The sequence below is a fragment of the Protobothrops mucrosquamatus genome, unplaced genomic scaffold (assembly GCF_001527695.2).
Source record: "Protobothrops mucrosquamatus isolate PMUCROS unplaced genomic scaffold, P.Mucros_1.0 scaffold32, whole genome shotgun sequence".
In the NCBI taxonomy this organism is placed as follows: domain Eukaryota; kingdom Metazoa; phylum Chordata; class Lepidosauria; order Squamata; family Viperidae; genus Protobothrops; species Protobothrops mucrosquamatus.
Genome location: NW_015386416.1, coordinates 342,901 through 357,227, shown reverse-complemented (window position 1 = coordinate 357,227; position 14,327 = coordinate 342,901). Strand labels below are relative to the sequence as shown.

Below are 14,327 nucleotides of genomic sequence, written 5' to 3'. Positions count from 1 at the left end.
AATGTATGAAGGAAGAAAAATGCAAACAAGAAATAATGGGGCAATAAGGATAAATACTTTAAAAAAGAATAAGGGGGAAAATGTAAAAAATAGAAGAATACTGGCACGAAGTTGATGTTAAAATATATATTGTGTATATATGTGTATTATGTTTTGTTTTGTTTTGTTTGTCGGTTTAAATAATAAAAAATAATAAAAATTAAAAAAAAAAAAAAAAGATACTGTCCAGATGATGGCACTATTGTCATAAACATCACAAGAGTGCATAATTTCAACAGAGAAAATAAAACAAGTTTTCTACTGTTACAATAAAAAAAGATTACCTTTGGGGATATTGTTCCTTTGCTTCTTGGACTATCTTTGGGCCAATTAAATCCCTCCAGTTTTGGATTGCATTCTCTCGTACCAAAGCAAGAGCAAGAGTTGGCCCACTGTTCAAGACAAATATAGCTTGCTTGTTTGTTTATTCATTTGTTTGTTTGTTTGTTTAACTTCTTCATAAAATTAAAAACATTTACAATTACAAGGAAAACCATACAAATATGTTTAAGGCAAAATTCTCCAAAGTAGTAAATATTGACCTGAAGGGTTGATAAGATTATCCTTTATTAGAGTTGTTGCTAAAATGATATTGTTAAAATTGTTTTCACATAAAACATCTTCTGGGAGTCAATGAACGATCTCAAATTTCATGAAGGGTCAATGAGCTGTAGAGTTGGAGACCCCTAGTTTAAGATATCAGCATTAATGTAAACACTTACCAGAACTGATTATATTTAGACAGATTTCTGTTATTTTAAACTTCTTTAATGACTAAACTAAAATTCTCCATTATAACTATAATGAGTTATAATTATAATTACTACTAACAACAAGACATTCTTCACAGAATTTTTGCCTTAAGAATATTTTTCCTTTACATTCAAAAGATTTTATCTAAATTAATTTGGAATTTCATGATTGATCAGGATACGTACAATGATTATCAGTCTCAACACAAGAGTTTTATAATAATGTCTTTGGTGCATGTTCTATCACTGAAAATTGCTAAATTAAATTGATACAGACATTGTGACTGCATGATGAAATCAAACATTGGGCAATGACAGGTGTATCCACCAGGACTGGGACCAAAGCAGTTAAGGTGATGGCCTCAATCCAACAGTTGAATTTCTGCCCTTCTTAAGTAAACCTGGATAGTAACAAAATTCACATAGGAGCCCATTGGTGCTGGTGCTGGAAGTTGAGCTCTAAGAAATTCTTGCAGATTTGTGATGCTCATCATGGATTCATAGCTTCTGCATATAATATATGTTTTCAACAGGATCAAGAGAAACAGTAAACATCTCCTACACATGACAGCTACAGCAGAAGGAAAGGAGAATCAGGGGGTCCCACCCAACACCTCCAAACAAAAAATACTATCATACCTATGATTTCCTATTCTAAAATAAGATATTTACTTATGGAATGCTGTATTGTAGAAAATTCATTTAACTTGGGTACCTGGTCATTTGTTCCAAAAGAAATGGAAAATAATCTTGATTTTCATGTTCTCGGTAGAATTCACGAGCTTGTTCTTCTGATAAGATGATTTCCTTTTGCATGGCTATTTCAAAGCCATTTTCTACAATTCTATTCAGAATAGATTCTGCATAGTAAAAATTATATTGACCACATTACTTTTATCTATGTACAAATATAGGTAAATGACTGGTGCTTCTCTAATATGGGGATGATACAGCTTCACAATCCTATCAATTTCAGTCTCAAATCTTATTCTGTGCTTCAGTGTAAACATTCTCTTTCATGTTCTATACATTTTTCTGATCTAACAGCTAAATTACATCCCAATACCTGGAGAGAGTAAACCTGTTAACACTGAAAAGAAAGCAATTGATGGAGGAAATAGATTTATCACAATCGTAAACTAAATAATAAAGAGAGCTATAATGGATTGAGACAAGATTATTTAAATTATTACACAGATAATGGGTAATTTTGCTGAACGGAAAATCAGGATATAAGTTCAACAATACAAAGAAATCTTCCATAGCAAAATGACTGGTTCATTGTGCAGTTAGATATTTGCTGCTTGAGAATATTCATGTGTAAATGATCATTTGAAATACACAGTAGATTTCTGTGATAGCCTTCTGAAAAAACAGGCACTCTCTATTAATCCCCAGTATTCTGAATAATGTCCATAGTAGCTGGGGAATTTTCCTAGTTCACAAATCAGAAAGGTTTCAATGTTGGAAAAGGCTGTTCCATAATACTTTCCTGTTGAGCTTTCCAGAGTAGTTTTCCTTTAAGCTTTCAGTTAATTTGGCTTATAGCTTACACATTTATACCCAAGCACGAAAGAAAAAGAAAAAGAGAGAGAATAAGTCTGTATGTTTCAAACTACACCACATTTTAAGCAACATTAGTGTGTACTTCTTTAGATCTGTTTGCTTAAGTATGTTCTGTTGTTTTTTAATGTAAAAAGATGGGATAAAATTGCAATGTATACATTTGAAAATAGTGTAATCCTAACAAAGAAACAAGTGACAGGACTTTGAATCAGAGTAGGTTCCTCAAGCTAGAAAAGGTAACTTCTCAGACACATGAAATCATCTCTCTAAAGTACTGTCAGCTCTTACCAAATCTCATAAAACACCATCACATCTGCCGTTCTTCCACTTTCTTTTTATCAAAACCTAGTAAGAATAGCAAAGTACCATATATTTCAGTTGTGTGCAAAGTGCCTGTAATAATTTCCACCAACCTCTTCTTTCTTTTAAAAGAGAAGGTCTGATCAATGCCACCGTTCGTTCAACAACTTTTTCACTCCTTTGCTTGGAAAAATCAGAGAAAAAGAAGGCAAGTTGCCTGCTTGTTTCTTCAACACGATCCTGAATATCACAGTGATGTAACAGGTCTTGGTTTTGCAACATCTCTTTCAAACTATCAAAAAGGAAAATAATTCTAAAAAAATGTATTTAATATTAACACGGGACTTACTTTATCTTCAATATCTTCAAAATTAAATACTCAGATCCTGAAGCCAATATTGCATGATAATATGTCAAAGGCAAAAAAGAGATGTGAGGGTAATACCATATTATACTGAACAAAGTAAATATTTCCTTAAGTCCTTTAGCAACAATACAAAAATGATTTGCCTTTGCTTTTTTCTGAGGTGTTTTTTTCAACTTCCCAATTTAGCCTTTTGGCCTGGGATTCCCAGATAGTCTCCCATTCAGAAACATAAACAATGTAATAACTGATTTATGCTTATGAGATTAGCCAAGCTTACTATTTGCTGTCACAAAATATGAGAATAGCAAGCATTTAAAAAATTCTCCCTCTGAAAATTATCTCAACGTTCTGATGAATTGACTGTTTTAGAAGTGGTCCAAATGAATTAGTGAACTGCCATTCTAGTTTTTGAATTACTAAATTTATTCAAATAATTATATCTGCATACACATTACGGTGTTGATAAATTTTGGTTTACCTCCTCTTTCTTCCTCCCTCCCTCTCTTTTATATTAGGGCAGTGGTTCTCAACCTTTTTAATGCTGCGACCCCAACCGGTCGTAAGTCGAGGACTAAACCGGTCATAAGTCGAGGACTAAACCGATCGTAAGTCGAGGACTACCCAACCGGTCGTAAGTTGAGGACTTTCCCTGCCCGGGAGCGCCGTGCATGCGTGGTTCTGCCCCCTGTGCCGGCCGAGGCGTAGCTGGCAAGCGGCAGAGACGGAGCAGGCCGACCACCAGCTGGCCCAGTCCAAGGGAGGTAAGGCACCCGCCAGAAAAGGGGGAAAAATGGCGTACAAAAAAATGGCGGACAAAAAAATGGCGGACAGCCTTGCTTGGCGACCCCCGTGAAATGGTCGATCGACCCCAAATGGGGTCCCGACCCACAGGTTGAGAACCACTGTATTAGGGCATCAGGGCATATATTCATCACAACACAAAAACCAAATCTTTATATGAATTCATGGCCTCCTTTTTTCCTTTTATTTTAATAAGTTCTTACAAACCTAGGTGGACACTAGTAGCTTCTGAAAGATATTAAAAGCTGCAGCAAGGTATGTGGGGGCAAGCTGGCTGTTTGATTTTGGTTTTATCTGATTAATTTTCCTTGTTCACCAATTCATGTGAATCCTTTTCAAAGTTGTGCACTTGGTGGATTGTGACAGTTATTCCAGATGGAAGGAGGGGACTAGTCAGGGATATGACAGTTGGCCTTCTCTACTATAACCTCTAAATAATAAATTCTGCAAAAATCAATTAAAGCCTGAATATATTAAATTCTTTCAGCTTCAAAATGATCCTGTAATATATTATGAGCCTAATCTTTAAAGTCTGTCTAAATTATAGCCATTAGGCAAGTAATTGAATGAAACCAGGCAATTTTAGCTAACTTAGATCAGATTGGGCAACAAGATATTCAAGGCTATAAATCCCATTAATTTCAACAGAAATTGTGTTCAGTGAACAAATTGTTGGATCCAGTGGTGGGATTCAAATATGTGAACAACAGGTTCTCTGTATGGATGCCACTTCCAGAAGTCCATTCTGGGCCTGGGCAATGAAAAATTAGCTACCGGTTCTGCCGAAGTGGTGCGAACCGACTGAATCCTACCACTGGTTGGATCTCAATAACTTAATGGGATTTACATTAGACTAATATAATGCATTTGGTTGAAATGGATCTGTTTTAAGCCTGAATCCAGCCTGATACTAATTGTGAATTATGGACTTGCAGAATAAATCTTTTTCTCATATATACATATGTATAAACATACATGACATACCCAATTACAGGTGTCACAGAGTGTTTCCTCCATGCTTCAGATAAAAATTCTCCCTTTTCTTTCATTTTTTCTTCTTCTTCCTTTTCTTCTTCCTCCTCCTCCTCCTCTTCTTCTTCCTCCTCTTCCTCTTCCACTGCTTCCAATTCATGTAAAAAAGGCATACTTGGGCCATGCTTTCTTTCAGATATTATCAGAATATAGGAGGGTGCAGACAGCATATATGAAACAAAGTCTTCAAAATCAGGCTGGAGAAAAAATGTTTTGCATTAAATACCAAGAAATATGCTGACTTCACTGCATTCATCCTGTTAATAATGAGATATAAAATATTACTATATTTATTAGCAATTTTCTAATAACCTGTTAATGAAAATAATAATAAAATATGAGATTTTAGATAGTCAGGAAATGTCATGCAAGGGAATTTTTGCTCTATCTGCTTTTTTAAAAAGATATCTTAAAATTTTGTTCCTAGCAGATGATGCTTCTGAAATTTCACTTCCTTGCTCTTCCAACATATTGATGCTAGCTTGGCTCCTAAATCTTGCTCTATACTCTTTATTTGTTGAACACATTTCTATACCTCCCATCTCACTAAGTGACCAGAGCAGTTTACAATGTAAACATGAAAATGGTATAAAAACATCAAAACCCCCCAAAGATAAAGTAGAATTAAAAACAAAGTTAAAATTAAAATATTACAATTTTTTTTAAAAGCAGGGGCAGTAACTTTCATATCAGCATACATCCCCAGAGTCACATATCACTCTTCAACCCCTCTGGCAATTGACAGATTCAGGTCTTAATATTCTTTTGGAAGCCTACTATGGCAGAGGGCAAGGGAACAGCAGAGAAGGCTCTCTTCCTAGATTCCAACCAGGGCTTCTTGATCCAGAAAAGGACATAATTGGTGTACAACACAAAGTTGAGTTGTTCTATTCATGACTGTCACCTGCTCTTCAAGCAGCAGTGGTGAATCTAGGAGGACCCCCAGATTATATACCAGCTCCATTTAGGACAGTGCAATCTCACCCAGGGCTAAAAATGGTAAACTCTCATATAGAGAAGAGCCTTTTACATACAATCACTCCATTCAATTATAGCCTGTTGTTCCCCATCCAGATCCCCACAGCTTCATATAGATGTTAAAAAGGCACTGGACTTCTTACTCCCTATCAATACTAATTGGGACCAGTCCCAGAGTAAGGAAGTGAACCAGCACAAGACTGTGTCTCCCACACTCAATTCCAAAGTTAACCTTAAAGAAAACCATGATCAATGATATTGAAAGCTGCCATGAGGTCAAGAAGAGCCTGATTGAATGCACTATTCCCATCCTACTCATGCCTGCTCCCCGTCATCAACAAGTGTGATCAGTGCTATTTCTATCCTTTATCTGGGCCTGAAACCCGAGTAGAAGGGGTTAAGATAATTTGTTTCACTCAGGATCCTCTGAAGCTGCAGCATAACTTCTTTTCAACCATTTTTCTAAAAAGGGGAGGTGGAGGCTGGATAAAAGTTAGCAGGAATAACAGGGTTTAGTGTTGGCTTCTTGAAAAGGGGACATAATATATTTATCATCCCAAGGATCCTGACAACTTCCTTACATCCAAGGATAAAACTCTTCCCAAATAACTGGGTAAGGTTGTTCCCCAAGCATCCCTAGTAAATGCATACCATACTTGGTCTCCAACTGACAATGGATCTCAGCAATTTTGTCAGCCAAGTACATTGTAAATACTTCAACACATCCCTAAAGATGAACCTCAGAGTCCCCTTTACACAAAAGGGATCAGGTAACCCTAAACAGGACCTTCAGACAGCATTTTGTGGACCCAGTTAGAATGATTTGATGTTTTTATTAGTATTTGTTCTTAATTGTAAAAATCCAGGTCTTACTCATTTATATCATTGCCTCATCTCCAGCCACTTAAACTTTTTTCCAGATATTAAGTGCAGCCCTTCTCCATCAAAGCTTGTCTAGTACTGTCATATCCTATTCTTTAGACAGATCAGATGGAAGTACTTTATAAAATGAAGGCTTCCCTAACTTGCATTGTTTCAAACAGACTACAATTGACATGTCAAACTAGCATACTTAATAGCTCCTCTGAATAGGAATGATTGATTTGTTTATTTATTAGATTAATTCTCCATCATTTATTCAGAAGGTCAAGATTTTCCTCTTACTTTTTCCCAACAACTTTGTAAGATAGATTGAATTGCAAGAGTCCATTTTCATTCTAATCTACCCTTTTCTCAGAGCCTTCTTTGATCATGACTGCTAAACATAAGTCACACAGAGAGCATATTACAACTAAATGCCACATTGCAGAGGGAATTTTCTCAAAATTCCCTCTTAACAGCTTAATAGCTCATTCTTCCCATGTTACAAATGTCAGGCCTACATTTCTTCAAATGAGTGTTTAATGGGATTGTTAAAGCCAAATCCAAAAGCACTACATGATTGTCTGTGAGCCAGATGATCCAATGTAAAACTTTGACATTCCTTAGGCCCTCAGTATTTACAGTTTGTCTTGTCTAATACTGTACCATCTTGTACGATAAGATCAGCTGACAGACTTATTATATTCCAAGAATAGGCTTAGCTCATTGCAGTGCCAGGAGTAACAATAATTACTGTAACAATAATTCAGCTGAATAGTTTTATCTCTACCAGGTATTCAACTGACTCCATTTCTTCTTTCAGAAAAAAATGAAGACACAGATGTTTATGGGAGAACTCCCTTCAAATTTAGTTTTTTTACTTTTAAGAAGTTGATTTTGTTTTTGTCTGTGTGTGGATTTTAAACATTGTGGTGATGTTATTATTGTTTTATTTAAGGTTTTTCACTTACTGCTAGAACAGTGGCATGGAAATATAGCGATATGGAACATTTCTGGATGGCCTGAAAAAAATTATTCTAAATAGAAAAAGAGTAGGACATAGCTAATTGAGCTAATTCATATGATAAAATTATCCCCTGAAATATTCACCATAAAATGCCCAATCATCAAAATAACAATTCAAAATTTCTAATTTCTTTACCTGGTTTCCTATGACTTTGGATGATTGAGCTAACTACAATGAACCACTTCATTATAATTAAGAGATAAGAATTAATTTAGACATCTTGGAGTCAGCAGAACCACAAAAGAAATTAATATTTCCTATCAAATATAGCAAACAGATTATGTGCTTCATATCTAACAATGACTATAGTCAAAAGTACTAGAACTTTAGAGAGGAAGAAGGATGCAAGGCACAATTGATGAAAGAAAATATAGGGGTAGAATATGTTATAGAAAAGAATATGTTTAGCTTTTAGCACATGGATTAGTTATATGATATTTGCATTGTGTAGTAGTTCTTGGTTAAGAATGAGTGTTAATGTTAATGATAAAGAATAAATTAATTAATGTTAATGAAAGAGAGTATTCTTTTTTCATTCTTAGTTCATGTTATCTGTTATATATATAATTGGCTATTGATGAACAAGTAGGTTGAATACACAGAACTGTATGTATGAAAGTAAACTGATATTTTCTAAGAAATGTTTATAATAGTACTCTAAGTTTAAGATTGTTTAAAAATTCTAGATATTTTATGATTAGCATAGTGGCTCTCAGTTCAACAATTCAGGAAGCAGTCAGTTTACGTACCTCTCTGAGGCCATGGATTATAGCGCTCAAGTTAGCAACAAAAGGCCAGGGAATCAAATACATGATATTTGAAACAAATAAACAAAAATGTGAGCATAGCTGGAAATGGAAGCATATACAGTATAGCAATAAAAAACAAGAAAATCAAAATTAAAATTTGTAGCCAATGATGACAATATATATTTATACTGTATAATGGAGTATATTTGACCAAACAAACTTTAGAATTGTACTGTATGGATAAAATAGTCAGAAGAAATTGATGAGTAGGCTAGTATCCCAAACAGCATCTATGCTTCTTCAACAATATTATAAGACAAGATATTGGAAATGAGAATGATTATGCTATCAATATAGGTAAGGAATTGGTAGATGCTGTAAGCTATATTAATATGAGAAAGGTTTACCTTCCAAATGTTACATTATTTGAAGGGCTACATTAATGACATGTAGAAGAGTGACATGCAAAGAAAGGACATAAATATTTTTTGGTCCCTGATTGGGGTGTTGAGGTGCCAAGAATACCTGCATGCACCAACTGTCTCTATCCAATTCTCTTTCAATTGACACAATTGCTTTTGGTGATGCTGAGTTGGGAAATCTGAAAGGCATCTAGAGAGACTTTCAAACCAAAGAACCAAAACATCTTTATTCTAGCTCTGGCATTGAAGCATTTCTACATTAGTGAATTATAATGTTTTTTAACATCACCCATCCATTGTTGAAATGATGGAAAGCTTGTCCTCATTACTGTTATATCAGAACAATGATAGTTCATGATTCTGGAAGAAGACACTTTAAGTCACTATTGGGAAGGAAGTCTCTGAGAGAAATTCATTCATATGGTGTTAACTTCTGGGTTATTTAAAAGGCATGATATGACCGAACTTTCACAGCTATATTAACATGTAATTTATATCATAAATATTTTCAGTAATTACAATGAACAATACTTCCCTCTATAGTGAAAGCCTTTTATATCTTAATAGTAACTGTGCCCTTATCTCCCCACCTTCTTGAGCTTATTACCTCTTCTGATTTGCTTTCATAAAAAATCCTAACTTGCTCATCAGTTAAAATCTTCTTCTCTTCTGCAAGAATGACGGAGCCCGCTTCAATAATCTTCAGTTGTAGAAAAATGCAAGTATATTTAAAAAGGGGGAAATGGGTTATTTGTTTCAGTTCTCAAACGTTTTTTTAATTAACCAATTATTTAGTTTAAGAAATTTGTTAACTAAATTTAAATAAATGTACATCTTACCAAAGCCTTAAAGGAATTTATTTTCTAAAAAAAAGAAATTTATCCCTTAATAAACCAGGGATACCAATTATTCTTAGAATTAAAAATGCCCTTGAAACTTTTTTCCTTTCTTTCTATTGCATCCCGCATCTAACAACCCAACCTTTTTCCTATGGTTAGAAACCCAGAGGCAAACTATTAGTTAATGTGATTGTGCCAAGAAAGTTATCAGTTCCCATGTTTAATTATCTATTTATACATTCATTGGATTTTGCACAAAGAATGCTGCTCCTAAAATGTTTAATATGGAGGTAGGACACAGGTACATTTTTAATGTGTATATTCCGTGTACTGCATGAGAACTTAAGATTCTTTTCATTTAAATTAATACTTGGTGGGAAATGGACATACAGGGTCAGTGTTTGAAGGTGTTTAAATTGTTATAATCTTTGTCGCTCATTGAAATGGAGACTGAAACTAAAGTTTCCATTGCTAAAGTTGGCAATGATTTTATTAGAATGCTTGACAAAGTTCTACATTCTGAGAACTGGCAAAATACAGTTCAAAGCCAAAGTCAGGAGAGTTCTGGGGGAGTTTTGAATAGCAATTGGATTATAGAGCAAGGGGTAAATTTGATAAGCTATTACTTAGAGTGTAGCTATTTTTTTGTTTTGTTTTATCTTTCTGGTGCTCTAGAAGAACTTTTTCTGTATCCTGACTAACATGCATGTATAAGGAAGTATAAAGGGAAAACTTTAAACCTTTTACACTGAATTAAATAGCCAATAATTTTTTTTTTGTTAATAACCAGCCATTGTCCCAAAGATACTTTTTCACAAGGCAACTGGATTTTCTTGTTTTTCTTTGAAGACCACTATCCAGGCAGAGCTGAAGAAGTTACATGGATGAGAAGCGAAATGTCTTCAAAGAAAAACAAGAAAGTTCAGTTGCCTCGTGAAAAAGCATCTTTGGGACAACTATGACCTGCATGAATGAGCCAGCTATTTGGCTCCAAGATTACATTCCTGATAACATAACATTAAACTGCCCTCTCAATAAAGTGTAAAATGAGTTATGGTTAAATGATTGAAGCTATTTACTGATTAGACTAGATTTATGATATTAATACTTTATAATACTACATATATGTTGTGTGTGTGTGTGTGTGTGTGTGTATCTATCAGTATATATACTGTTGTCCATTTTTTTCCACAATAGCATTCCTAAGGGATAGGTAGGGTTGACTCAAAATCAGCTAGTGAGTTTCCATAACTGAAGGTGAATCTGAATCTGACTCCCTAGTGCTAGTCCAACAGCTTTAACCAGTATACCATTCTGGCTCTTCATGACCTTGTAGCAGAATACCAACCTCCATAAATATAATAGTAATAACAACAACTTGTCACTTGTCAAACTGTAAAAGATTTTACCACTTGTGTGTGTGTTTGGATACAGACTATCATGAACACCTCACTAAAAAGGTAAAAGTTCTCTGGATTTACATGTTTTTTTTAACACTAAATTTCATTTTGTTCTTCCAGCTTCTTTTTTCACTAGCCTACAGCTCACAATTACTGGGTGATCTCTCATCTAAATACTAATCAGGTCATAGTTTTTCAAAGTCAGCCACATCTTCCCTTATATATGACTTATTAATTATCTTATTTATTCAATATCTTTACTGAAGTCCATTACAAAAATGATCCTAAACAATACTGCACTTTAGGAGCTGCCAAAACACATCAAGGCTGCTACTTCCTGAATGCCAGAGAGAAGAGCATTCCTAAAAAGCAGCTGTCACATCTGGCAGTAAGTCACAATAATGACTTTTCCAATGATCTTAGTAGGTCTGGTAGATTTAAGAGGCAACATAATGATTAGAATTTTGAATCCCCTTAGAAAAACCTTGACTTGGTTCAATAACTAATATGTAGCCAATGCATGAACTTCAACACCAATAGGTGCATAATAAGGTGCTTATTTCAGCAATCTGGCTGCTGCATTCTGTACAATAATATCTTCTAAATCATATGCATGGTAATGCTACAGAAAACATATTAAAATAGTCCAGATATTAGGGCAGTGATGTCGAACCTTTTAGAGACTGAGTGCCCAAACTGCAACCCAAAATCCACTTATGCATCGTCGAGTGCCGGGTGGGTGTGACCAATTGGGTGGGCGTGGCCAATTGGGTGGGCATGGCTGCGGTGGTAACGGCAGACTGGGTGGGACTAAAAAGTTCAACCAATCAATTCCAACTTTGCAATATATTTTTTTTCCTGCGAGAAGTTGAAATTGACTGGTTGAACCTTTTTTTTTTTTTTGCACATGGCGGTGGAGGCCTAAAGCGAAAAGGTTTTATAAAATCCAGTTGAAGGCCTAGGACTGGAGCGACGGCGTGCGTGCCCACAGAGAGGGCTCCGAGTGCTGCCTCTGGCACCCGTGCCATAGGTTTGCCACCACTGTATTAGGGTATCCAGTGTCTGAACTAGACTACCCTATTAAGAAAGAGCTTTATTAATCAAATACCCTTTTTACAGTAGAGAAGGGGATTTGTTGATGTGAGTGGGAGGGGGTAAAAGGACTCAATAAATAAAAATAATCCCTGCATGATTAAAGCCTTGGCCCATTCTTAGGTGTCTCATCCATGTCATAGCAGTCATTCAATGATACATCTAAGAGCAGCAAAACTGCCATGTAGGACAGTTTACTTGGGCTCTTAACAAGCTTTGGCATGGCTCACAATAAACTGACATAACAATGTATCTTCTGTTCAGCTCAGGGGATTCATGAAATTTTATGGATTCAATTTAGCAAATTCCTTCTATTCTCATTTAAAATTGTATGTGTGTTTTTATGCTCACCAATTGCTTAATTTCTTCAACTTTTCCTTCTGCAACAGCATCAGGTTTTATAATGACAACCATACATTTTTCCTCCTCTAAAAGAAAAGCAATAATTAATTTAGGAAGCTATACTGTATAACCATTCCAGAAGAATAAATAATACAAGCACTTAATGTTTATTGGCTTATTTGCTACTCTAAAAAGAACTGTCATTGAACTATTTGTGTCTGAGACCAATTTACTTGTCTTCAATTATTTATGGAAATTTAGTAATTAAATACTTTGGCAGGACTCCACAATTATTACATAAAGCAAATGCTTTTTTAAATATTTTCTTTAATGATAATATTGCAGGATACATTTTTTTGTCAAAATATACCTAATATAATGCAGACTATAACACAGAAAGACTATATATTATAATAGAGAATAACACGGAAAATCTAGAACCATAAAACATTTTTCAGAAGATCTTCAAAAAATAATATTTCATAAGTATTAAAATAATGGAATATCTTGAGAGTTCTACATGTTTCAGAAATAAAGAAGGTTCAATACATCCTAAGCAATAGAAAGAATGGAAAGATACAGTTTACATAGCCAGAACAAGTTCTTTGGCTCCATCTGATTACAGATTACATGAATGCAAAATAACTAATTAGGTCTTTAGAAAACAATTACATTTCTCATAAATACACTTTAGGAGAAATTGATATCTTCTACGGATTTACATCTTCTAATGTACACCTTCTAAAATTTATATCTTCTAAGTTTATTTATTATTTCCTACTATTGCTATTCTAACAATAGGACATCAATTTCACTGAAGAAATGCTAGCTTGGTATTTAGCTAATAATTTTACTTTTTCAAACCTAGATAAGCAGGCGTACATAGAATTGCATGTTAGAGATGACCTACAGCTAGTCCTTGACTTAAGACCACAACTGAGCCCAAAATTTCTGTTGCTAACTGAGACATTTGTTAAGTGAGTTTTCTCCATTTTGCAACCTTTCTTACCACAACTGTTAAGTGAATCACTGCAGTTTTTAAGATAATAACATGGTTGTTAAGTGAATCTGGCTTCCCCATTGACTTTGCTTGTCAGAAGGTTGCAAAAGGTAATCACATGACCCTGGGACACTGCAACCATCATAAATATGAGCCAGTTGCCCAGCATTTGAACTTTGATCACATAACCATGGGGATGCTGCAATGGCCATAAGCGTGAAAAACAATCATAAGTCACTTTTTCAGTACAGTTGTAACTTCAAAGGGTCACTAAATGAATTGCTGTAAGTCAAGGACTATCTGTACCAGTATGCACATGATATGACTTGCATGTTAAATGGCAAAATAACTACTTACTACTGACAAAGTACATGGTAGTCCACAACAATTTATATTACAATTAATGGGTTAATTTTTAAAGTACCACAAAACTGTTAGGTGATACAATAGATCCACACAACTTCTAAAAATTTAACCAGAACTCCATTGCCACCTAAAAATTCTTAGTAATAGGAGTTCCAAAGAAATTAGTAATATTTTTTTTTTTGTTAATAACCAGCTATTGTCCCAAAGATACTTTTTCACAAGGCAACTGGATTTTCTTGTTTTTCTTTGAAGACCACTATCCAGGCAGAGCTGAAGAAGTTACATGGATGAGAAGCGAAATGTCTTCAAAGAAAAACAAGAAAGTTCAGTTGCCTCGTGAAAAAGCATCTTTGGGACAACTATGACCTGCATGAATGAGCCAGCTATTTGGCTC

The 14,327-nt window shown here is 34.8% G+C and overlaps 1 protein-coding gene across 1 annotated transcript in view; it reads right to left on the bottom strand.

Annotated features, from left to right (window-relative positions):
* The window catches only part of NME8 (NME/NM23 family member 8), a 51,568-nt gene that overhangs the window by 10,367 nt on the left and 26,874 nt on the right, over positions 1-14,327 (bottom strand). Inside the window, exons 6-11 of the mRNA XM_015811167.1 lie at positions 9,502-9,594; positions 4,973-5,054; positions 3,007-3,043; positions 2,771-2,949; positions 1,507-1,651; positions 324-431 (exon numbers count right to left, since the gene is read on the bottom strand). Of these exons, the coding sequence (XP_015666653.1) occupies positions 324-431; positions 1,507-1,651; positions 2,771-2,949; positions 3,007-3,043; positions 4,973-5,054; positions 9,502-9,594 (644 nt within the window). The remainder of the gene's footprint in view (positions 1-323; positions 432-1,506; positions 1,652-2,770; positions 2,950-3,006; positions 3,044-4,972; positions 5,055-9,501; positions 9,595-14,327) is intronic.